The 24,024-nt window shown below is 44.6% G+C and overlaps 5 protein-coding genes across 6 annotated transcripts in view; 1 reads left to right on the top strand and 4 right to left on the bottom strand.

The window, feature by feature from the left end:
* Positions 1-2,483: 2,483 nt before the first annotated feature.
* On the bottom strand, positions 2,484-6,154 carry mmp21 (matrix metallopeptidase 21). Its single transcript, XM_068736966.1, has 7 exons — positions 6,002-6,154; positions 4,984-5,890; positions 4,560-4,699; positions 4,341-4,482; positions 3,872-4,129; positions 3,614-3,786; positions 2,484-2,789 (listed from the first exon to the last, which is right to left on the bottom strand). The coding sequence occupies exons 1-7, from the start codon at positions 6,152-6,154 to the stop codon at positions 2,484-2,486; spliced, it is 2,079 nt and encodes a 692-aa protein (XP_068593067.1).
* Positions 6,155-6,610: 456 nt separating this feature from the next.
* On the bottom strand, positions 6,611-9,365 carry uros (uroporphyrinogen III synthase). 2 transcript variants are annotated; one of them, XM_068736967.1, is made up of 10 exons: positions 9,298-9,363; positions 8,708-8,790; positions 8,511-8,594; positions 8,290-8,386; positions 8,131-8,205; positions 7,680-7,754; positions 7,484-7,567; positions 7,275-7,360; positions 7,101-7,199; positions 6,611-7,002 (listed from the first exon to the last, which is right to left on the bottom strand). In XM_068736967.1, exons 1-10 carry the CDS (start codon positions 9,323-9,325, stop codon positions 6,880-6,882), a joined length of 834 nt encoding a protein of 277 aa, XP_068593068.1. In that variant the 5' UTR covers positions 9,326-9,363; the 3' UTR covers positions 6,611-6,879. The 2 variants fall into 2 exon arrangements, with proteins under 2 accessions (XP_068593068.1, XP_068593069.1); XM_068736968.1 differs by lacking the exon at positions 7,680-7,754 and having other exon boundaries at positions 9,298-9,365.
* A 323-nt stretch (positions 9,366-9,688) lies between these two features.
* bccip (BRCA2 and CDKN1A interacting protein) lies at positions 9,689-12,235 on the top strand. The gene is made up of 7 exons (XM_068736957.1): positions 9,689-9,874; positions 10,282-10,356; positions 10,463-10,543; positions 10,632-10,718; positions 10,805-10,992; positions 11,104-11,272; positions 11,486-12,235. The coding sequence occupies exons 1-7, from the start codon at positions 9,731-9,733 to the stop codon at positions 11,654-11,656; spliced, it is 915 nt and encodes a 304-aa protein (XP_068593058.1). The 5' UTR covers positions 9,689-9,730; the 3' UTR covers positions 11,657-12,235.
* Positions 11,804-17,458, bottom strand: dhx32a (DEAH (Asp-Glu-Ala-His) box polypeptide 32a). The gene is made up of 11 exons (XM_068736956.1): positions 17,216-17,458; positions 16,439-16,632; positions 15,888-16,260; positions 15,573-15,803; positions 15,399-15,492; positions 15,130-15,279; positions 14,174-14,365; positions 13,817-13,957; positions 13,495-13,685; positions 13,215-13,405; positions 11,804-12,981 (listed from the first exon to the last, which is right to left on the bottom strand). Exons 1-11 carry the CDS (start codon positions 17,456-17,458, stop codon positions 12,783-12,785), a joined length of 2,199 nt encoding a protein of 732 aa, XP_068593057.1. The 3' UTR covers positions 11,804-12,782.
* Positions 17,459-19,293: 1,835 nt separating this feature from the next.
* Positions 19,294-24,024, bottom strand: part of LOC137892038 (disintegrin and metalloproteinase domain-containing protein 12) — a 39,576-nt gene continuing 34,845 nt past the window's right edge. The window contains exons 22-24 of the mRNA XM_068736934.1: positions 23,659-23,901; positions 21,140-21,303; positions 19,294-21,061 (exon numbers count right to left, since the gene is read on the bottom strand). Of these exons, the coding sequence (XP_068593035.1) occupies positions 20,992-21,061; positions 21,140-21,303; positions 23,659-23,901 (477 nt within the window). The 3' untranslated portion in view covers positions 19,294-20,991. The remainder of the gene's footprint in view (positions 21,062-21,139; positions 21,304-23,658; positions 23,902-24,024) is intronic.

The raw sequence follows: 24,024 nt of genomic DNA, 5'->3' as shown, positions 1-24,024 counted from the left end.
AATGCAACACGCTACTGTATCGACGTGCAGCAGTTTGTTAGACTAATCCCGTGGCGCGCGCAAAGACACATTACTGTAGGTTACGCTGGAACGGTGCTAGAAGTGATTGATTCCTATGTGTCACACTCTGCTCTGAGACAGAAATGGGGCGAGATTTTTTTTTTTTTTTTTTATAGAAATGAATGTGCTGCAGGCACCATTCGCGTCCCATTCTCCGGTTATTGAAGTACCTCCCGTGTGGATTCCTGTGCCATGACACAGGGTTTTTTTTTTTTGTATCACTCTGAGGCTGCAGCAAGGCTCAGGCTCCATCAGCATGACTGATCTCATTTATCTCAGTCGCATCCAAAGAGGCCCGGGGGTGCAGGGACGGGGGAGCTTCAATAGCGGCACTGCGAGTGCAAAAAGCACAGATCATTGAGCCGCGCGCTCCGGCAGCCGGGGACTCGCATGTGTGAATAACAGTATGTATTCAGGATTTTCTCAATGTGGGGAAACTCCAGGGTAGCAGGAGATGTATGGTGTTTCATATTGGGATAAACAAAACCTCCACTGCACTGCATCATCTTATGTGGACTGGATTCAATGTTAGTTTGTCAATATTTCCTGCTGGGATGACAACCAAACGGCAATATGCTGCAGCAACAAGCATATGGCACATTATAGTCAAACAAATGTGACTTCACGCTGGATTACGGGGTGTTTATTAGTTCTATTCGTCTGCAAATAGTGTAATAACTAAATTAAATCTTTACATTTTGAAGTGGACTTCAACCAAGAAGCCGGACATGATATTTAGTTACTCAAATCCTAGATGAAAATTACAAGGAATGTTATCTGAAGATGACAAGCACAGGAAAAAAAAGGATGCACAAAGATATGTATTTCACAGAAAGCTCGTTCTGCTCATGCGAGAGCAAGACTCATCATCTCACGACATCCGTCTCTGTAGCCCCACTTACCGTGACATTTTGTTCCTGTGCTTGTAATTGATTTCTACTTCAATTTATTAATATAGCCTATGGAGCGCCTGGAGCACAACGCTAGTTATCCGGAGCCCACCAGGAGCTTAATCTCCTAAAATGAGCGGAATTAATAAGAGTGTTCAAGTAACGTATTGATCACAAGAATCGATGTCGGCTTCTTTTGCGCCGTGCTCAAATGATTACTGTAAAATGGAACAGCATTAAGTAAGTGAGTGGCTTTTTCAATCATTTTTTGCTTCAATCTTAATTTCAAGAGGGTCTTTTTTTTTTTTTTTTGATTGATAGCGTGTAAAATCTTTAACCTTTCATAGCAAGAAGGAATTCCAAAGAAACGGATCGCTGTGTTCCACCACCTCCAGGTTTCTTTATTGATAAAGCTTATATTGTTTTCTTCCGGGTCAGACCTTTAAGCTTGTTGCACTGCTCGGGATGAATCAGAGCATTAAGGGATTCCATGGTTTCCAGCTCCTTCATGCAAATTTGTGATTTGTGACATTGAGCTCTATAAATACATTGGACTGGTGATATTCTTTCCTGCTTGCAGGCAGCTATAGGCTGGAGTTTCTGCAGTTGATTCAGAGGGAAGTGATAGTTTGGTACATTCAGTGCTGAGATCAGACAGTCAAGCTAACAAGAGGTCATGGGAGCAAACGCATATATGTATATTTCCATGAGCCTCATCGCAGGGCAACGAGAGGATCCGGTTATTATGTTGCATCCATCCTAGCAACATGTCGTGCAAATAAAGCAAAACCTGAGGAATCTGGATGACTGTTAATCCGTCACTTGTAATATTTCTGATGATATACATTTTAAATCAATATATTGCATTTCTTTAAATAAAAAAAAGAAAGAAAGAATGCTTTCATCTATAAGTTTACCAAGGAACCACTCTCAGTCTTCTGAATACATTTCCATTTTTATACACACATAATAGTACAGAAACTTTTCCCGCATCGTTCTTCAAAAGATACAGGTCCAATGTGTCACTCTATGTTGTGTGTGTGTGTGTGTGTGTGTGTGTGTGTGTGTGTGTGTGTGTGTGTATACTGTGAGCTTTGACATTATTTCATATGTTCTTGCATAAACATCCCCTCGTCTTTGTCAGTGTGCCATTTCAAAGCAATATCGCCGCAGCGTGAGTGAAATGAGGTGTCTGCGTCAAAATAAGTAAACAATCCATAAATAAGTATGTTCTCACGAATGCTAAATATCTTAGTCATTAGAGGTTCATTAGGATAGTTTTCATGCCGCTGTGCATTTGGCACCTCGGAGTGGAAGACAGACAGAGCGGCTGAAACATTAATAACACACCTCATTAAAAGTAAGCAAACATATTCTGTTGTTTTTGTCTTTAAGATCTTAAATTATAGATAAATATATTTTTTAAAGTAGAGGATGTCTACAGGCATGTGACAACATGTATATACATACCACCACAGGTGAATCAGCAGTCCACATCAGCGCACATCAGTGGGGGTTTAATGAATCCCTGCTTCAGCGGGTTAGTTTGAGTGCCGTGGGATGAACGTTGCAGATGTCGAACCAGCGCCGATCCACCTCCTCGTGCGGCAGCAGGCCGTTTCGTGGCAGGGAGGGCCGGCGCCAGCGATCGCGGCTTCCCAACACCTGCCAGAAGCGCGTGCCCTTGAGGAGGAAGACGGCATTGTGGGTGTAGGAGAAGTACGACGCGTCGATGTTGCCATCTGGATGGTCTCCGCTCACCACTGGAGGGAAAACGTCTCTGATGTTTTTGGGGAAGCCTGGTGCCAAGCTGTTGGCTTCCACGTCAAATGCGTACACCTGTTTGAACAGATAATTGTGTTCCTCTCTTATATAGAAATCAATTCAATTACAGCAAATCGCAGAGGAAGCGTAGCAGGTTTGTTTGCGTGCATATGTTCCATCACAATGCTGAGGAACAATGAATCGGCTTGGGCTTTGGTCTCGCCAAGACATTTGCTTATGTATACATATTTAATACTCAGTGTATTATGTTTGTACCTCGTCTGCACAGAGCAGACTATACACGGCAGCTTGATAATATGCCAGAAACCAACAAGCAGCCCTGTGCTGTAATAATAGGCTCCAGGCCTTCAGAATGTCAATTAGTTTTCGGTAATTTGATGAACACAACTTTAGGGCTTATTAATAACACATTTGACAGAGGCTACCTTTACAAACACAGAATTATCAGGGGTAAGATAACGGTGATGGGTATGACGATGCATCGATTCAGCGATCAACAATCAAACATCATTGATGCAAAGCTGAAACATCGACGTGTGTCATCATCTTGAAGATGTGCCTTTATTTTGAAATTCCCACGTCTGCGTCACCGTTTTCCGACCAAGCGCACCTTCTTCCAACAGAGCTCAGTAACGAATTGATTTTTTTTTTTTTGTCGCTTATTGTGAATTGCTATAGATGTAACCGATCGACTGCAGATGATATTGTCTCACATCGATTGAATTGACTTAAAATCATATTGTGGCAGACTATTGTGACATCAGCAATATTGAATCTAGAACTATTACAGGAGTCGCCTTAGTTGATATTCTCAGACAAATTTACAATTAACCGTATTACAGATGAAGGTGATATGAAGATAAGGATTCAGTTCTTACAAAGGTGCTTTTGAAGAAGTAGACGCGAGAGTCCCTCCTGTCGTAGAAGGCCGTGTCAATGGGAGCGAACACGCCTGGGAAACCCTCAGAGATCAACCTCGGGTAGCGGTGGCCTTCGGGGTCCTGTCTGAACGCCTGGTCGTTCTCGTTGTCATACCTCCAGAACTGAGCACCTGTACACCAAAAAAAACACACCATTCACCAAAATACCATCTTTGGAGATATGCTGTGAAAATGACTACCTTTCGGGGGCCTAACCTTTAAAGAAGTAAACGGCATCTATTTCCCGGGACCACACGTGAACGTACGCGTCCACTCCGTCCATGGGGATTCCACGCCAGCCGGCCTGCAGGGCAACCGGATCTCCGAAGCGCGTTCGGTTATTTCTGTTCTCGTACAGCCAGTACCAGCCGTCTCTTATGAAGTAGGTGTTAAAGCGGACGACCACCTCCCCGTAGGGCGTCCTCTCCTTTCTGATCCAGTCAAATGCTGTGTTGAATCGACCCTTACAGCCGCCTGAGTTCAAACATAAGCGCATTGAAGAAAACTCATTCCTTTGTGTCAATCTATTACTGCAAATATAACTGAATCTATGACTGTCCTGGTCTGTCTGTCTGTCTGTCTGTCTGTCTGTCTGTCTGTCTGTGTGTCTGTGTGTGTGTGTGTGTGTGTGTGTGTGTGTGTGTGTGTGTGTAAGTATCCACTAGGTGGTGCTGTAACCGTGTACCATAGAGGTGCTGTATGGCCTTCCTGTCCGTCCAGTCCATCTCAAAGCCCGACCCCTGCGGCAGGTAGCTGGGCTGCATTATAGAGCCAGCTCTGTAGATGTGGGGGAGACCCAGAACATGGCCGATCTCATGAACCGCTACCTAACAGACAAGGGAAATAAAAAATGGTATTATTCTTTTCCATTATACGTCATATGATTCCCTTTTATCGTGCTTACTTTGAGTAGACTGATCCCACTGCCAGCGTTGGGAGCGGTGAAATGTTCGTCATCGTCAAAGTGTATGTCGCCCAGGAACCAGGCGTGGGCGAATTCTTGACCGGTGCCATCAAACCTCTGGTTGCAGCCCAGATGCCTTCCTGTTTGAAATATAGTGGCATGAGTTAAAAAAACAACAACAAAAGAAAACAAGCTGGTTTCTGTGTGAATTTAAATTAAAAAATGATCAGCAAATAGTTGTTACTTATGGAGGAATGTTCTGAAATTCATGGGTGAATAGTTAGAGTGTGATCTGTTGCCAAGACTGAGTCTTCTTGGAGACAGAACCGTGGTGCTGCAGTTGAGTACATCCTCATTCAGAGCACTAACAACAGCTTTTTTTAAAGTATAAAAAAGGAAATGTTATGTATTGGGTCAGACCTACCTGTGCCAAAGCCCAGCCTGATGTCAATGTCCTCCAGCGGAGAACGCGTGTTCTCCACGAACTCCAGGGGAGACACCTCGCTCCACATCCTGAAGGCCAGTCTGAAGATGTGCCTCTGGTCTTCAACGGACAGCTGACTGCTGTATCCTTCTCCAATCAGCCTCCATTTCAACACCCTCTTGGAAAAGGCCATGTAACCGGTTTCACCCAAGTCCCTCCTGCGCCTGCTTTTGGACACGAGAGCGGCGAGGTGACGTTTCCTGCGTCGCACCGCGTTACTCTGACCGGCGTTCCCGTCGACACTCACCCCGTGACCGTCCGTGTTGATATCGTGCGAGTCGTTTAGAGAAGTGCTATTTAAAACGCCGTCGTACGAGTGAAAGTCGTCTGTGTAATTCATGCCGGTGTCATTGGAAAAGCCTGTGAGAACACCTTCTGTGTCATTAACATTGAATATGTCATCTTCAAAGGGGTCAGCGGTACCAAAAGAAGAGTCACCGGTTATATTACTCAATGTGTTGTCGCCGTCGGTCTCGTTCAGAGCGTTACCTGCACTGCTTTCGGCATCTAAGGCGCCGCTGGTCTCCGGCGCTACGGGGTCGATCTCCTTGTCGGGGACTCCACACCTCGGTTTGTTCATTGCCACCTTGGTGGCCTCATCAAACGCACCTGTGGCAGGCAGACCCGACACCCTCTGGAACTCTTTAAGAGCTGAGATAAACACTTGGCTCTCGGTTAGACCGTCGCGGCGACCATCCTGTGGAGCGTCCCTTGAGTGATGCCAGGTTCCTTCCTGGATCACGTCTTGAACGTCACCCAGGAAGTCATTGTTAAAGGTCTCTGAATCTTCAACCCGGACCTCCTCCCAGTTCACTGGCGTAATGAATCCATACCTGGAGAGAAATAGCTGCAACAAGACACGGGTTACATTATAGGATTACAATGTTGAATCTGAAAGATGCTGAAGTTTGACAAAGGAAGAGAGCATTTGGGGGAAAAAAAAGGTTAAGATGTTTACCTCTGCCGTGTATTTGTTTGTTATAACCTCAGCTTGGTGAGAGTTAAGGGTCTGCACATCAGAATGATCCCGGTTGTGGAAAAGTTTCTCTGCAATAACTGAGCAAACGCTCGTCCAAAAAAGCAAAATCATCAGCTGGATGGAAGTCAGCATCGTGGCAGTCGGGGTTTCCTCAGGTAGCTGTATGCAAGTAAGTCAGAAGCCACGGTGCTTTATAGGCAGAGTTTCTCTCCACACCCATCTAAAAGGTGCGACTCTTTGGAGGTATCCCACTTTGCTCAGCTTGGTGTGAAAAGTAAACCCGTCTTTACTGTCTCCAACCGCTTCATTTCACTGGATTGTATGGATGTGCTACACACGCTCCACTGGTTTTAAAAAAGGGACTGCTGTTGACCTGTGGAAAGAGGTTAAAGCCTTCACTTTCATGTGGACAATAGCAGTTTAGGACAGCCATGACTTCTGCCAACACCTGTGTTGAACAGGACACACACACACACACACACACACACACACACACACACACACACACACACACACACACACACACACACACACACACACACACTTGAGTGTTTTACAATGAATAACCACGAACCAAACCTCCCATCATCACATTGACAAGCGTTTATTTTCAAAAACAAAAGCTAGATAGACTTTCTTGAACATAACTAACATAAATATAAATATTATAATTACATTCACTTACATTCTTGAGGCTCTTATGGCACAAAAAGCTACTTTTTTTTTTCTCCTCAGTGCAAATTAGCTGATGTACATAGAAATCTGGTAAAAGTAAAGCAGACAAATGATTCACATAAATAATACAGAATATACAAAGAGAGAGGATGAAGTGGATGGATTCAGGGAGCTGCGGCTGGTTACTGCAGAGCTTTGGCTATCGCTGCTGCCAGATGTTCGGCTGTTGGCTGTTCTGCCGTACAGCTGACACACAGGCCTTCTGCCGCCATGGCGTCTCGCGTCGTGGGCCCGACGGCTGCAAACTGGAAACAAAGAAGCTGCTGTCAGAGGGCACCGAATATCCGTTAGGTGCTGCAGATCCATGCATCGTTTTAAAATGTGCCTACGAGGAGGCTGGCACCTTGATTTGAGTCAGCTGTTCCCCCGACAGCCTCCGTACCGCCTCTAAGCAAAACTTCACCCCCGACGGGCTGAAGAAAGCGACGCTGGCCGGAGCGCCCTGCAAATGCACAGACGAATGAGGAAATTGCTCCGTTTAGAAGATGGCTTCTCTCTAAGGAGGGGCGCTCTTTACCTGCTCTGTGAAATAGTTGTTCAGATTCTTCTCCAGGTCTGGATGTTCAGCTGTTTGATAGACAGTCAGCGTCTCGAGGGGCACTCCTGGAAACAAAGACAGAGATCCCCCCCCCCCGCAGTGATAAAAGGTAGCACAATTATTATTTTATAATTAGTGTAGCCCCGGTGGGACTTTTACCACCTCGAGTGTAAATCTTGAGATCTTACCATTTCCCCTTAAAGCCATGGGCAACACTTCTCTTTTGATGGAGCCACAGGGGAAAAAAAGCGGTGGAATATTTGTGTCCTCTCCTATGGAAATGAAGAGAATCAAGTATTAGGTCATATTAGTCAGCGGAACGATCATACAGGTCCCATTAAAACTGAACGGTGAAGAATGTGGGAGTACGAAGTCACATCGTACGTTCGAGGATAAGACGCGACAGGACATCTGCTGTCCCCGTGTCCTCGCCCAAAGGGTTCAGACCCAGGTTGCGTACTATGCAGGAAAAAGAAGAAGAAAAAAAACAACAACAACACATCACTGAAAAATTACACAAATGAACGATTACGTAAAATTCAGCTCAACTGCTTCAATTGCTAAATACACAACTAACCGACAACAAAGAGATCAAGCGTCACTAAAGGAGGAAGGCAAGACACACGTCAGGCAGGTGCTGCAGTTTGCAGCAAACTGTCACTTGTGTACAACCTGTTTCCAAATGACTGAGGGCTTTAACATCACCTCACACACCTCTGTGAGCACCAGGTGCCTGCCACACTCTGCTAGAATTAGCATTACCATAGCAAAGGTTGATAAAAAAAAAAAAGCAGTAGTACAATGTCAGGTGTTTTCATACGAGACAATAACTCACCTAATGCAGCAGTTGCCTTCCCGACCACGTAGATGGACTTGCTGTTCCACTTGTCTTTCGCGGAGCTGTTCCATTCTGAAATAGAAATTAGGGAAAAAGATGACAGGGTGCAACAATTCTATTAATTTAAAAACGCAATTCCTTTGTATATTCTCTCACCTTCCCTTCTTTCTTCTGCTTCTAAGCACATCTTCACAGCCTCCACTGCTCTCGGACTGGTGAATATGAGACCTCCGTGCTTTTCTGGTTGGAAAAGCTGGAGAAAAAAGAAGAAGAAGAAAGGAAGACATCTTAAACAACAGACAAAATGATACAAAAAGCAATAGATATGCACATGAATGATGCAAATACTAATGTAATACTGTAATGATGGAATGTACCTTATCTGACAAGGTGTTTAATGAGACAAACTTAAAAGACAGCACAGGAATCAGGGTTGCTTTGTGTCCATGGGACGCCAGCTCCTGTGGAAACAAAACAAGCACTTCCTGTCAATAGTATCCGTGAAATGCACAGCTGTACGGACAACTGTTGAGAATACATATCTGAACACACAGTGCTAACATGTGCTTTTTACCTTAATGTAAGGATCAGGTCCAGACGCTCCATCTCTAGGCTCTTTAAGAAGCAGCACGTGCATCTCGACAAGGCCTTGAGAAGCTGGATCGATACAAATAAATAGGGAAGAACACAACAGCTCAAACCAGGGTGAAATATGAATGCTGCTGTCAAAAAATACAGCCGAAGCAAGACACTCAAAAACTGCAAAAAACAGACTGAGGACAGTGGGTGTGAAGGCACAAGCTACACCCTAAAACTGTCATATGCGACCTGCCGATAACGATACTGTTGAGTCACGATTATTGGGGCTGCACGTGAGGAGAAAATGAGAAGCACTAATGTCACACTTTCTCTTTGGATACGTGTATTACGTATGTTGCATTAGCTATAATGTGGCTAGCGTCTTCTGCTGTTATTGTTTACATTAGCAAGGCGTCCCGAATGACAGTTTAGCTTAGCTAGCAACCGTCCGCTTATTAGAACCTGTCCGTAACGCCTTGTGATAATAAGCGGTTGATATATAACGTGATATCGCTTGTATAGTACAATGATGTTAATTACAACGGATACTGAAAGAAGACAAAATATTAGGGGATATGCATGTACCTTGAGTTGTCGCAACTGCTGAGTGCATAACAAATTTCAGCCATGGTCAAGAAGGGGAGACATTACATTGTATATTTGACTAACTTTTTAAAAAATCAAGTAAATTCTACAAAATTATTATTTATTCCAACGGATATAGTATCAACTATTGAACAACATGATGAAATTACCTGTTTATTACGGAATCATAGTAGTTTAGCCACATTTCAATTAACTCCTGTCCCCTTTTTCTGAAATGGTTTAGTCCATTTTCGCGAAGCGCTACAAGCCAACATTGCGGCTCTGACGGTTGCTACGGCAAGTGGCAAGTCGTGTACATAGCGGAGCCGTAATGGCGGCGTCAGACTCACAGTTTCCAAACTCCCCGTGAACTGAACTTTTACGAGTTGCCCCGCCCACTTCAGTTGAAACGCGTGTTGACTGTTTTGCAAGCATGGCTTCTTCAGCTAAGAAAAGAGCAGTAGGTTTGGGTAAAAACCCCGAGGAAAGTGAGAACAGCTCCGATGAGAATCCGGAGGGGGACGATGTCGATTCCGGGGAGGAGGACAGCGAGGCATCAGAGGAGGAGATCAATGAGGTAAAAGAACAAACAATTCCACGCATGCTAGCTTGCTAGTTAGCTAGCTAGCTAGCTAGCTAGCCAACTCAGCTGTCGGCTAAAGGTAACAGGACGCTACATTAGCATTAAATACTGTCGCTGTCAACCAGGACTGAGACGATTAGTATTAATAACCTACACAAACTGCAATGTTATATTTAAGTAGTAACGTTTACGTTACTTTACGTTGGTATCGGTAACAATAGGAAAGTATTTTTTCCAGCGCGTGTCAAAAACAAAAATGACTCATTCATACAATAAGTACATCAACTACCTTATTACTATACCAAAAGTAGTTTAATAAATACTTTCTCCACGTGCAGGCAGCTTTCTGTCGTTAACTTGCTTTGTTGTTGTTGTTGTTGTTGTTGTTGTTTCGTGTGCAGGAGGTCATGGTCGACTTTGAAGCTCACGCCATCTCAAGCAACGACTTCAATGGCGTCAAGAGACTCTTACACCAGGTTTGAGACCATATTTAAGATTTTTTTTTTTAGATATAAATGATCATGTTCATATGTTGTGTTTGGTGTAAGCATGGCCTCACGTCTGTTGTGGTTTTGGATACAGCTCTTCCTGAAGGCTCATGTAAATACTTCAGAGATGACGGACCTCATCATTCAACAGAATCATCTCGGCAGTGTCATCAAGGTGAGTTTAACCTCATCTCGCATGTAACGGGGGGACGTTTCAGCAACTTTCTGCTCTTAACATGTTCACTTTCTTTTGTCTGCTCCAGCAAGCTGAGGTGCCAGAAGACAGCGACGATGACGACCCCGATGAAGTATTTGGCTTCATCACGATGCTCAACCTGACGGAGAGAAAGGTAACACCGCAGGCTAGTTGGCTTCTTGGGAGGGGCTTTAATAACGTAGAAAATGAACTCATTTGATGTCGTTTCGCTGTTGCCAGGATGTGCAATGTGTGGAGGAGTTGAAGGAGCTGATCGTGGATCAGTGCGAGAAGAACTCTACCCACAGTGTGACGGAACAGCTGGAGCAGTTCCTCAATGACACCAGCAAGCCCGTCGGGCTGCTGCTGAGTGAGCGCTTCATCAACGTTCCCCCACAGATCGCCCTCCCGCTGCACAAGCAGCTCCAGTGAGTTCCACTCCTGTCTTGAATGGATACTTGACGGCGCCTCGTAAAAATAAATCTTTTAAGTCGATCAATATTGTGCGCAGGATAATAAACCGAATTTCTGTCCTGCAGGGAAGAAATAGCTGAAGCTCAGAGGACGAATATGCCCAGTGGGAAGTGTCACTACTGTCTGATGATCAGCAAGACCTGCAAAGAGGCGAACAGGAGTATTCCAGCCAGAGGAGGAGCGCCCAAAGATGAATACTTGTTTGTCAATGCAGAGGAGGAATTCTTCTATGAGGTAAATGCAAGAAGAGGCTGAGATGTTAACTTAATATACAAGGAACGCGTTTCATTCAGTATTTGGATAATAACACTTTAATTGCTATCTCATGACCTCAGGCTGTTTTTACCTTCTAATTCTAAATCTACTTTCAAAGAAGAGATGTAAGACATTTGTTTTCGTGCCTAGAATATTTACAGAATTCACCGTTGTCTGTATTTGTCCTTCCAGCAAGCCATCATGAAGTTCCACTACTCGGTCCAGGAAGACACAGACACCTGTTTGAGCGGCCGCTGGTCGTTCGACGACGTGCCCATGAAGCCCTTCAGGACGGTGATGCTGATACCGGCGGACAGAATGCCTGCTATTATGACCAAACTCAAAGAATACCTGACTGTGTGAACCCAACCAATAAAACTACGACAAACTGAAGACCTTCAGGCTCATGGAAACAGTTCAGTGTAACTCTGTAAGAGACGGTAGAAGAACATATTTTGGTACCGTCAGTATTACAAAGCTGACATTTAGGACATGCTGTGCAGTGACAGCTTCTTTTTTTTTTTTTTAGAGATGCAGTTTTTACAAATACCACTTTAATATACCCTGCTCATACTGCAGACAATTGTATCATATGAATAGAAATACAGCAAGGTTTTTTTTTTTTTTTTTAAGAACAAGATTATGAACCAAGACAATTCAATGTTATGTTAATGACAACTGATGAGCTTAGAGTCCAGTCTCAGCGGATGTCATTCAATTCAATTACCGAGCGGTAAAGCTCTATAAATGTATCCATTTGAAAGCAAATCCTAGATTTTCCCTCCACATAACTTGGTAGCAAGCCAATTTTTGACATGAAATGGAACATACAGAATACAAAATTAATTTGTGGAATCTTGAATGGAGTTTCTGAGGATTTTCTATGTAAACATCTGTTGATCTTTTGCCATCTACAATTAATAAATGCTTTATATATCTACACGTATTGACAATCATTTCTTAATCTGACACGTTTCAGTCTCAAACCAGAGCTTCACATGCATTAACCTGAAGAGAAAGGTGTCGGGAACGAGATACAGGAAGTGTGTCGGACCGTCTCTTTGAATCTGCGTCCTCCCGGCTTCGTGCACAAGTGGTGTGATGGAAGGTTTTTTTCCTTCCCCTTAAAGTAGAGCAACAGACGACGTCCATCTGCTGCTCATTAAAATGTAAACAGCCATCGAGATACTTTCATTCTCAGACAGACGGGGTTGAAGAGGAGAGCTAATATATATATAAAAAAAAAGGTACAAAACAAACTTGTTCAGATGAAAGCAATCAGGGAAAAAGGCTTTTCCTGTCCCCAGGTATTTCTAACAGTTAATACAAAAATGTGTGATTTTATATTTTGCATCATGCAGTCATCACCCTTCATGTACGTGTGACCGTCGTCACTTTAAGCAATGTAATAACTTAACTTTAAAGCCCCTGGTTCGCATTGCCTTTAAAACATTTGATGAACAGATCACAGCTCATTTATGATTTTGGATCATTGAATCACACATCTGTCATAAGACGGCGGCACCACCGCACAGCCGCTGTCGGCATCGCCGCAGATTGCCGAGGCTTTCTGGGTCCCGTCTTCACGTTTCCTGGATCCGTCTGGTTCCAACATGTCTTGCAGTATGTCTTTGCTTTCACTAGGGGGCAGATTGTAGAAGAAGTACAGGGGCGCCATTTGAACGTACCTAAAAGTGACAAACAGAAATTGTATCACATGGAAAACAAGGAAGAATATGGTTAATACTTATTTTTTTTATACAAAACATGGAGACTTAAAGAGGATTTAAAAAGATTTAAATGGCTCAATTTTACTGCAACAACAAAAACAATCAAAACATGTTTGTCACAGTGTGGCGCATGAGAATTGAACTCTAATCTGTTTGTGTGCGTGACGTATCGAAAAGAGAGCTCGACCTACACTTGAGGGGAAATTTCAGAGACCGTTCTCATGCAGTTGTTCTCCGACAGCGTGTACTCGTGGAACACGACCCACTCAGGCAGCCCCAGCTTGTGTGACTGAGGCCCGTAGCCGGACAGGGGATGCACCTGAGCCATGTGCTTGTGCGTCAGAATGAAGTAGTTTCCCGATCCGTCCACATCTCGTGCGATCTACGAATAGGAAACAAACTCTGCAATCTTCACAACGGTTCAATTACTGGCATCTCTTCCTACACATTGAGATTTAGTTTCCACATTACCTGCATGAAGAAACCGGCCAGCAGAGCCCTTTTGACGTTGTGGGTGTTGGTCTTGGTTCCAAAGAAGGGCTCGGAGATGGGAAGCTCGATCCTGTTCAGGGTGTCCGTCAACTCTGATCTAATGGCCTCGGCTTTCTTCAGGGCGGAATGATCGAGGAAATAGTCCTGGCACCACTTTTCAGCTGTGAAGTCTGGGGAAAAAAAAACCCCGCATCGCATACTGTAGTGAAGTCGGATTTTGGTCAGAAATAGAGCAACAGTATGGAACTCTTTTTTTTTGTACAACAGTACTTCAGTGAGAGTAGATTGATTCTGGTCCTACATTGTTCTCTCTGGCTTTGTTTGAAGGCGTTGTAGATGTTGATGAGGGTGAAGTGATCTCCTTCAGGGTGCTGGAACTTCCTGTGACACTGGACTGCCTCGTGGGTCATACCAGCAGGCGGCTCCAGGAAGCAGCTTGACGCTAAAAAGACACAACAACATCATCATAGTCGCTGAGACAAGCCACTCTTACCAAAGACCATCTGGTTCCACGTCTGGGAGAAACCGCGGCTTCGTAACATCTGCAAATGAGCCACTACAATGATGTCCATCTGGTGAATCTACAAACCAGTGACAAGGACCGTCGCTCGCTAGGAACACGTCTTATTCCGAGTGGAAGTCGGAAGACGAACGGTACCTGAAAGCATCGCCGCGATCGTCAACATCTCGCTCACGCAGTCAAACTCGCAGGAGGCCAGCAGCGCTTTGGCCATCTGAGGGTCCAGAGGGATCTCAGACATTATGATGCCAATCTCAGACAAGTTGCCATCGTCATCTAAAGCTGCGAGGTAATCAAGCTCCTCCAACGCCTGCATGAGACCCTCGGGATCTGTGACAAGGAACGGAAAGGCTCGAGTTTAATAAATCAAAAGAGAGAATCGTTTTTAGATTATCTTTTTGTTTTTGGTTCAGTGTATCACACTTAAACCTGCTATATATGGAATTTGAAAAACCCAATGTACATAGTTGGGAGGCTCCCAATCCCTCTCCTCATCCTGCTTTAAAATCACTACACTTGATATGTTAATGTCTATATCTTTAAAAAAGGGGGCAAGTAACTTCCGTGACACATTCCGCAAGAGAATGGAGATATTACAGTACATTTGGCCCGTGCTCTCTCTCTTCATTGTACTTGTCTGGTGCTGCCCTAACGAGACGTGTTGCATAATCGTTAATGAGCTGGCCTCTTTTAGCCTGTTCTGTTCATGTTAGGGGTGGTTAGAGCTCAGACAATAGTTAGTAGCAGGGTCCTGTCAGCTCAGCTAAATCACGGTTGACTGGGCCCAAACAGCTACACAGAGCAAATTCATTTGTGCTTCCTCTAGCCAAAAAAAAAAAAAACAACCCCTCGCTCACACACACACACACACACACACACACACACACACACACACACACACACACACACACACACACACACACACACACACACACACACACACACACACACACACACACACACACACACACACACATCTCTCTCTGGCTGTGTTTTAGGGTGGAAGAGAGATGTCCTCTGTGGGAACCAGTAACCTCAGAATTAAAAAAAAAAAAGAAGCTTATACAATGATGTCCACTAGCAGGCTGCGTCACCTGGTCTGTCGATGAAATCGCACTGTCCAAGGCCGGCTATCTCCATCCTTTTTAGGAAGAGGACTGTTGGTGTGATGTTGCACTCCAAGATCTGTGGGGAGTTCTCTGCAGGAAGTTGGCCGTCTTCTTGATACAGGCAGAAACATTTACCTAGGACATAAATTCAGTTTATTTGATTAAATCCAGCGTTATTATATTCAAGATTCCAGGATGTTTTACCAGGTCATTGGTTCATATATTGTCCAGCTGCAGCAGACTGTCAGACATACCTGTTGGTCCAGACAGCCGCCTGCGTACGTCTGCCTGATATTGACTGATGGGTTGAAGAACCTCCGAGTTAGCTCTTATTCTTGGATTGTACACCTACAAAGATCCAAACATGCCAGTTAATAATCACTGTATTAATCATTTAAAGTAGACATGTTTTGTTGCAAAAAACAAACCATCTTCTTCTGGACTCCTGTGTCAATGACAAAGTTGACAGACTCTGTGGCCCACCACATATCCTCCCCCTGTGTGGTAGAGAGGAAAACCCTCCTGGACCTCTTGGAGCCGGGTTGCTCAGGCGGTAGCCCTCCCCGGCGGGGGCACAGCACCACAGGAACCATCTGGCCCAGCTCCGCTCCCAGCCTGGTGCCTTCTCTCTGGAGGATGCTGTGGGCGCAATGGACCTCCTGTAGAAGATAATACAAGTGCTCAACCAATCTCAGCTTTGGTCCGATCAAACCGCTCTTAAACAAATCGCAACAATCTCTTACATCGGCCGAGGCAAAAAACACAACAACATCTCCATCCTCTTTGGTTCGATGGATCTCCAGCGCCAGCCTCAGCGCTGAGAAGAAGTAGTCTTTGTTGCCGCCGTTGCTGTGGACCGCCTCGGCGGGAGACGAGGCCTCCAGGCCGATGAGCGGGACGCTGTCGTAGTAGCTCATCAGCTTGTCGGTCGCGGGCGGGACGGCGAGGACCACCACTCTGAGCTCAGGCCTCTGCGGCAGGATGTCCTTGAGGAGACCCAGCAGCGTGTCCGTGCTGACCGTCCTCTCGTGGGCCTGGTCGATGACGATGACCCCGTAGTGCTCCAGAAAAGGGTCCGACATCATCTCCCTCAGCAGCATATGGTCGGTGCAGTACCTGAGCGGTGAAAGCCATAGTTAAGAGCTACTATAAAAGCAAAACTATGCAACCATGAGTAGCAACTTCAGGGATATTTCTGTTTCATCCACGATTGAGGAGCACCAGAAAGAAGAAGGAACGATTATGAGCGACGGGTAGTTTGTGGGTGATACGTCTGGCTGTGAGATAGACAGACCTCAGAAGAGTGTCGGAGGAGCAGCAGTTCTCCAGAGGGATGGCGTAGCCCACTTCGTGGCCTATGTTGACGTCCATTTCGTCGGCCACGCTCAGGGCCAGATCTACAGCTTGCCGTCCGTTGGTCTGCGTGCACACAACCATGCCGTGCCGGTACTGGGCGGAGAGACAGAACTCTGCACACCACTGAGGGATCTGAAAGAGAACATGAATGTTTCTCACTTCATTGTTCGTCTTGACAGACTTGGCAAACTCTGCACCAAACACATTTGTAATTCCCATGGACTCTGAGAGCATTCCTTTCAGAGTTGCACCAACAGGCTTTTTATATTGCAAAACAAACAGTGACGGCAGATATCCTATGGTATTATCTGCTAATAATGCAAAATTGCTTTGGCAGCATGAGGCGGCTCCAGCGGATCAGGGCTTAGCAGCAGGAGGTCCCCTAACACCCCTGCTGGAGCCTTTGTGAAGCATGACCGTCAGCCTGGAGCTTGGACAGCCATGACAGTGACACAACAGCATCTGCTGAGCTGGGCAGCCTGTTCACACGAGCTCACATAATGCAAACTCCTTCCATACATGTCAAAGTGAGAGAAACCCACCGCCACAGGAATCAAAAGCAAAAAGTTGTTACTGTTCAGCAGATAAAGATGGCAATGCTGGGCAGTAAACAACTCAACTTTTAAGCATTTTAATCATATTTAGGAGAGCAGAACTTTTATTTCTGTCTCTGTTAAATAAAACGTGCATATTTATTGACCGTACATCGTCTTACCTGTGTACTCCTCCCAGTCTTCGCTGTCCCAGACACAATAACCAGTTGGTTCTCCACCAGAGCGTCTTCAAACTCGCCCCTGACCTTCCACACCGACAGAGTCTTCCTCTCTTTCAGCAGTTTGTAGTAACGTGAGGAAAATGGCAATCCATCGAATTGATTTAACTCCAGATCATCTCCAAAGCCAAATGGATCCTCCGCAGGGCACTCCTCACGTGCAGGGCAAATGTTTTCATCAGACATGACACATATATATATATATATATATATATATATATATATATATATATATATATATATATGTATGTTTGTTGTACGAGAGTTCACAAATGGGGTTTCCTACCACTCCAGCTACGGCTTCATTTCGTTTAATATCGGAACGATTAAAAAGAAGAATCCGTTTTTCCGTAAAACATATCCTCCATTCTCGAACATGTGATAAATGACCAGAGTCTCTCTCGCTCTACTTGGCTTCTTAATTTGCTAAAACTATATTTAATAAGCTGTGAAGAGTTTGGAGCTGTTCTGGTAAAGGCTGCCTGGCTCGCAGTGCGCACCCGGCGCGTAATTCCTCCTCAGCGTGGCTACGCACGTGCTTTTGATTCGCACAGGGCTTCACATCCACTCCTGAGCAATGCCCGCTGTCATAATCTGCTGATTATCCCAAATCATCACGGGTAACGAGTAGCGAGGACTGTGATGCTCATATCAAATCCAAAATATCCGTAAAAATAGATTCTCTGTCTATGTTTACAAGAATAACGCAGGTGTTTTATTGTTTAAATGCTTATCAATTAATGTTTTAATAAAGTATTATCTCTTTAACAGACAGTAGTTTGTTCTCCTTATATTTACTACATTCTGCATTCCCATAAATATGACAACATGAGAATAGTATAGTATAGTACATTTTTAGATATGTCATAATTATAAGGAAACATAATAATGAATAAAACAACTAAGGTAGTGGATGTTGTTGTTGTTGTTGTTGTTGTTTAAATGGGCTTTTATAAAACCGTAAGTGCTGTTGTTTAAATTAGATGTGAAACATGTAATGGAAATACTCTTCAGTTCACCCATTCACCTGCTGCAGGCTGCAGCGTCTCCACAAGGAGGAGCTGTTCGTTGATTCTCGGTCCAGTTTGACACGCGTTGACTTAATATAGTGTGTCTTAGACTTAAATGTCTCAACTCAAGAGTCCGTTAACATGTCTGATAGTTACCAAGAATAAACAGGTATGTTAACGATGCACCGCACCACATATTAAGCATGAACCACAGGACAGTGTCTATGTTTTATTGTTGGTTTTGGCCTTTACATCCTCTGTCTGCAGCTGCAGCCTTTGTGACTATGATGATGTTTTGCTGATCTTCTCATCAGTGCGTCCTTGTTATTGTGTGGACCAGCTTCGATTTCCCATCAGCAATTTTTTTTCTCCGTATCGTTAAAGAAAAGAAAGAAAGAAACCATTTTAATCACACTCACACACACTTGACTCCATCAGGTCAGCGCCAGCAAATGAAAATCCTGGTGGGCAACAGTGAAGGCATGATCCCACACCTGTATTGATTGAAGCAGCATTCATATCCCTCACAAAGACCTCCGCAAATTGCTTTTAGACAAAGACTCGGCCCGTTGAAATAAGCCCCACGTGTCGGTGTTAAATGGTTAAAAGCAATTTGAGATTGTTGAATTACACGCATTACTGTATTCAGTGTTCAATCTCCCGGCTGCAAAGTGGCTCAAGCATAAAAAGAAATGCCAGAGGCTCTTGACAGAAAGGTTACTTTTTGTAGACACCAAAAAAAATTGTAGTTTTAAAATTTGATATATTATGAAATCTAGTATCAGTATGAAGTCTTTGTGTTCTTACAAATTAGTGGAGAGTGAAGTTGCCATTGTCCGTGTTAAAAGGGCTTTTAACACGGACGTAATTGTTTCTCTCCTATAATAGATTTTTCATATGGAACACCTCTTACTGAAAACATTACAAAGATCAAAAAGACAAAAATGTTCTTAAGTGTTTGCAAAACTAATACTGCATGAGTGTTGAAAAAAAAAGACACGACCAGACACAGACACTTTAAGTGTTTTCTTTACATATGATGTATCAAACAATCATTGTATAAAAAAAAAAGCATTCTCCATGGAAAGGTGTTCACCTGTAACACGACATAAATGGAACTTATGGACATAACCTACAGTCAGGTGACAGGACTCAAATACTGACTATTAGTACATGAACACGTAGCATTGAAAAGCAAAGTAAACAAAGCACTGACTGTAAAACTAGTGCGTTATTAAAAAGATAGCAGTATCAAAAGTAACAAAAAGTTCAAAGTCACTCTTTAGCCTACATATTTGTGAAGGAGAGCTGTGCTTAAAGGAAAAGTTGCTCAGTGTGAATGGATACGCAAAAAAATGTTCAGTTACCACAAATACAATGTATGTAGGATTGTGTATATTGGCTTTTAATAAAACCCTCATCCCAAATAGCCAAAATTAAAAAAGGTAAAAAAAAAAATAGAAAATGAATAACTGCCACGCAGTTTTGGATGACACTTCACTTCAGTGGCAGAAAGAGATCTAGAAATGAGTCCTTCGGTCCTTTTCTCCCACAGAAAAACAATGGCTGAAAAAATCCACACATGAACGTGGCGTGGATTTCACACGCGAGTGCCTCCATGGCGCCTGCGTGACCGCGGCTTTAAGAAAGTCCTCAGTGAGTCTGTGATGTGTTCACAGAGTTTCACCCGGAGAGTCCTCGGTGTGTAGACAGGCACACAAGGGAAAAAAAGCTCAAAAACACACACGTGACCTTTTAGAGGAGCAATGTTTCAGAGACGTTCGCTCTCTCTGAGGACTGAACGCTTCCTTGATCTCGCCTCATTTCAGATCCGTGTTCAGTTCCTATACCTCAGAACCCAGATCCCTCAACGGAGCCTCTTGGGTCTTGTTAAATGAAATGGAAATGGCAAATCGGTGACATTTCCCAAAATCGACTCGTTACCTTTTCCGAAATATAAATGCGGAGGAGATTTCAACCGGCCCCTCTTCGCTCCGATTGCAGAACTGTTGCAGTAACACCGCTTCTTTCTTTTTCTGTTGTTGTTTCAAGCCTCATCAGATTGACGCAAAAAAGGTGCTAATGAGAGCATTACCCTTCAAGGAAAACAAACAAACCCCCATTGGGTTCCACATGAACTACAAGCGTTGTCTGTTCTCATCTGTCATTGCAAAACACTCTGCAGCCCTTCCTGTAGCATACAGAACAAAACCAGCATGTAAAGGGTTCCCTTCATTAAAACATATTTCATATGTTCTGCGAATACAGAATTTCCCAAATTGGCTTTTTTTTTTTAATAAAAAACAAAAAAACTTTTTTAATCTTCCGTCACTGTCTTTGATGAAGACCAGTTGATGAGGCGGGGAAAAAAAAAATAAAAAATGTGTGAAACCGACGCAAGCGGCAAACAAAAAAAATTCAAAAGTTGCTACCGTGTAGTAAAAGTGTCTGGCACAGTGCACTGCGTGGCAATAAATACAGATTATAAATACTTTACATGTACCTGAGCACAGACTTGTAGCACCATTCAGGGACAGAGCACCAAAGGGACACGGCGCATCTCCTCATTCAATACTCAAGAGAAGCCGCCATCTTCTTCTTCTTTTTTTTTTTTTCTTTCTTTTTTTTTTTTAAGGTTTTTAAGAGTTTTCATAGTGCAAATTCTTGTAGTGTCTCGTCACAACATCGTCCCTTCCGCCCCTTATCTTCTCAGCTGCTGTATTTGACGTTGGCAATTATGCAAGGCTTTGGTAGTGTTGGTGGTTGCTTGGGACTGGGTCTAGAGAAGGGAGAAGGGAGTGAGTGATACCAGCCTCAGTGTTGTTTTTTTTTTACATGGTGAAGGTTCTGAACTCACCTGTTGGGGCGTGGGAAAGGGCGCACAGGTCTGGGCACACCGGGTGTGGGTGCAGGGCCGCAAACAGAAGAGGGCCCTTGGATTACAGAGGAACTTCGAACCAGACGAGAGCTCCTCGGGTCGGCGGGAAGGGGCTTCTGAGGAGGACTGGGCTTCTCCAACTCCTAGACAAGAAACGAGACACATAGAAACAATAACTGAGAATCTCCACCAGGTGGCACTCACAGCTCGGGGCCTGCCTGTCTCGTCCTCCTCTGCCTCTCAGGCACCAGGGCAGCCCTGCCCACGCAACTTGCCATGAGAGGAAGAGTCATGTGGTTTGAATCATCTCTAGAAGACTGAGATCATGATAAAGGCCTGCTACCTAGCCCCCCCCCCCCCCCATCTGGTCTCCATTCACATCCTCCTCCTCTTCTTCTTCTTCTTGGTTGCAAAGAAACCTCCTCCCAAACAAGCATGGAAGCAGATTCAAACCATCACTCATAAACACAGAAGAAACTCTGTGCTGTCAGTGAAGCCTCTGATGCATGATTTGTCTCTGCTGTTGCATCCTTGAGGTCACGTATCACGACAATCTGAAGCATTAAAGTACCGCTACTAATTCATCTCACTGACAGGCAGTACTGCCGTGCAATGGGGGCCAACTTGAGCTCCATCCAAAAATATCAGAACAATACCAAATGGGTAGTAAAGAGGGATGCAGACAAATGAAAAGAGCATGCCTGATGAGGTGATTAGGCACAAAACGATACTTAGAATAACTAAACTCTCCCAGCGGACAACACATCCGTGCCCCCCCCCCCCCCCCCCCCCCAGCAGAGAGCTTTCTCTCTGGGATGGAAATGGAAGGCTCCGTCAACGCCCCGGAGCTGCCAGAGCAGCTGCTAAAGATACTGTCGACGAATTCTGCTGCCAACGGGCCGTCACGTTCGGTTTCACACTTTGACATTAAATAGGAGCGGCTGAGTGGGAAATTCTACTTCCCGAAGTCGAAGCGGTGCCAGGAGCTGCCGCATCTCCACCTGTACAGCAGGCAAGAAGCTTTGTAAAGCTAAATGGAGCTGCTTCTTTAAAACGGCCCCTGTTTCTATTGGAAAGCAAAGTGGAGGAGTTAAGGAGTTAAGTTACTTGAAGGAGTCAATTTATCCATCATGAAAGGTGTATATCGTGAATATACGTTGTGTCTTTTCTTTCATTTTCAATCACCTTTTTTGTGTCTTTGTTTTTTTTTTTTACTCTGAATTCCCCCCCCCCCCCCCCCTGGTGTGGGATCAATAAAGTTCTCATCTCATCTTAATTGAGCCAGGCTCTTTATGGAATGTTGATTCATCCCGTCATATGATGTGTCTCAACATGTAGTCCCTCCAGAACAGCGTTGTGTTTTTTGAAGCCAGGCCTCCTCTGTGACCCCTCCATTAATCTGGACACGACTGGAATGTCATTATCCGTTTAGCACACCTCTAATTAGCGTGATACTGCAGCATCGCTTTGACCTCAGCTCCCCCGTGGCGTCCTTGTTACCGCTGTCCTTAAAGGCTGGAACTCATTGCGGATTTTTCATCCGCATCTCATCCTTGTTTTGTTTCTTTAAGGGCTGCAACTGACTTGTAATTGGTGATACTTTCCCCCTTTATCAACAAAAATGGCTGGAAATGAAACAGATTTTTCCACAGGCCAAGGAGACATTTTCGCTTTTTTCCGACCAATACTCTAAAACCAAAACGGTATTCAATTTGCATTCATATAAAACAGACAAATTAAACAAATTTGAGAGGCTGGAACCAGTGAACGGTCACAGTTCCTGCCTGAAAAATGACTTTAAAAATGTATCGATTTATATTTGATTAATCCACTCGTTCCCTCAAGCCTCTCTTTGTCCCTTGATCATTTTGTCTTTCTGTCTTTTGGATCCTCTCTCTCTCTCTCTCTCTCTCTCTCTCTCTCTCTCTCTCTCTCTCTCTCTCTCTCTCTGCCTCACTTGCCCACAGGGTACATGTCAAACCGGATTAAAGCAAATAAAAGTCTTAGAGAATCACTGAGTGAGAGGGATTTAATACCAGGAACTTCTGGCTTTCTTTTCCCCCTCAACTTTGACAATCTGCAGTGCCATAACTAAACTCCATGGAATATCGGTGGCAGCAAATTTTAATATCACCCTGTGATATTTGGACATACTTGCTCACTCCAGTTGCTGTTTCATCTTCTCTGCCCCCCCCCTTCTTCATGGCTGGCTCCCTTTTCATTATTCATGCGGTGGTTTGTATTGTAGATGTGAAGTCTCGCTTCGATGACGCTAGCTCCCCGGGTGAGCTCGTTATTTTACGAGACGGTACATTACTGTCAACACGCATATATGCTTTTATAGGACACGAAAGAGCCGTGAAAAACGGTTGACATCATGACACTGTAGGTGCAGCGAACAACATCGTGTCCCTGGTCATGCATTATGGGCTGTAGTAGACCAAGTAACATCGTCAAATAAAAAGTTTCCAAGTGACGAAAACAGGGAAGTCACTCACCATGACCATCCTGCAGGAGTTATGGCGGGACGCGCTTCGAAAGGACGCCCCCCGCGGTGCGACATGGATGTGAGGCGGAGGCAACGGGGGTCTCGCCAGCCTGGGTCCAGGCGAGAGGGACAAGGCGAGAGACAGAGGAACAGGGTGGCTGAGGTGAACCGGGGGGCACTGGGGCAGTCTGCGCAGGCCGTGGGAGGGGTAGGGGGCCGGTGGGAGCACCGCCTCTGGCCCCCGGTGGTGAGGCTGCAGAGAGATGAAACGCAGAACCAGAACAGTCAAGAGAAGGCTTCGTCTAAAAGCAGGAAGAAGAGCCGGAGGATGAAACCGTCTGCTTCCGATCAGAAACATGTCGTGTTCGCCTCCTCC

Source organism: Cebidichthys violaceus, unplaced genomic scaffold (genome assembly GCF_023349555.1).
Source record: "Cebidichthys violaceus isolate CVI_PGR_0920_01 unplaced genomic scaffold, fCebVio1.0.p SCAF_74, whole genome shotgun sequence".
Taxonomy (NCBI): domain Eukaryota; kingdom Metazoa; phylum Chordata; class Actinopteri; order Perciformes; family Stichaeidae; genus Cebidichthys; species Cebidichthys violaceus.
This window is presented reverse-complemented; position numbering and strand designations above follow the sequence as displayed.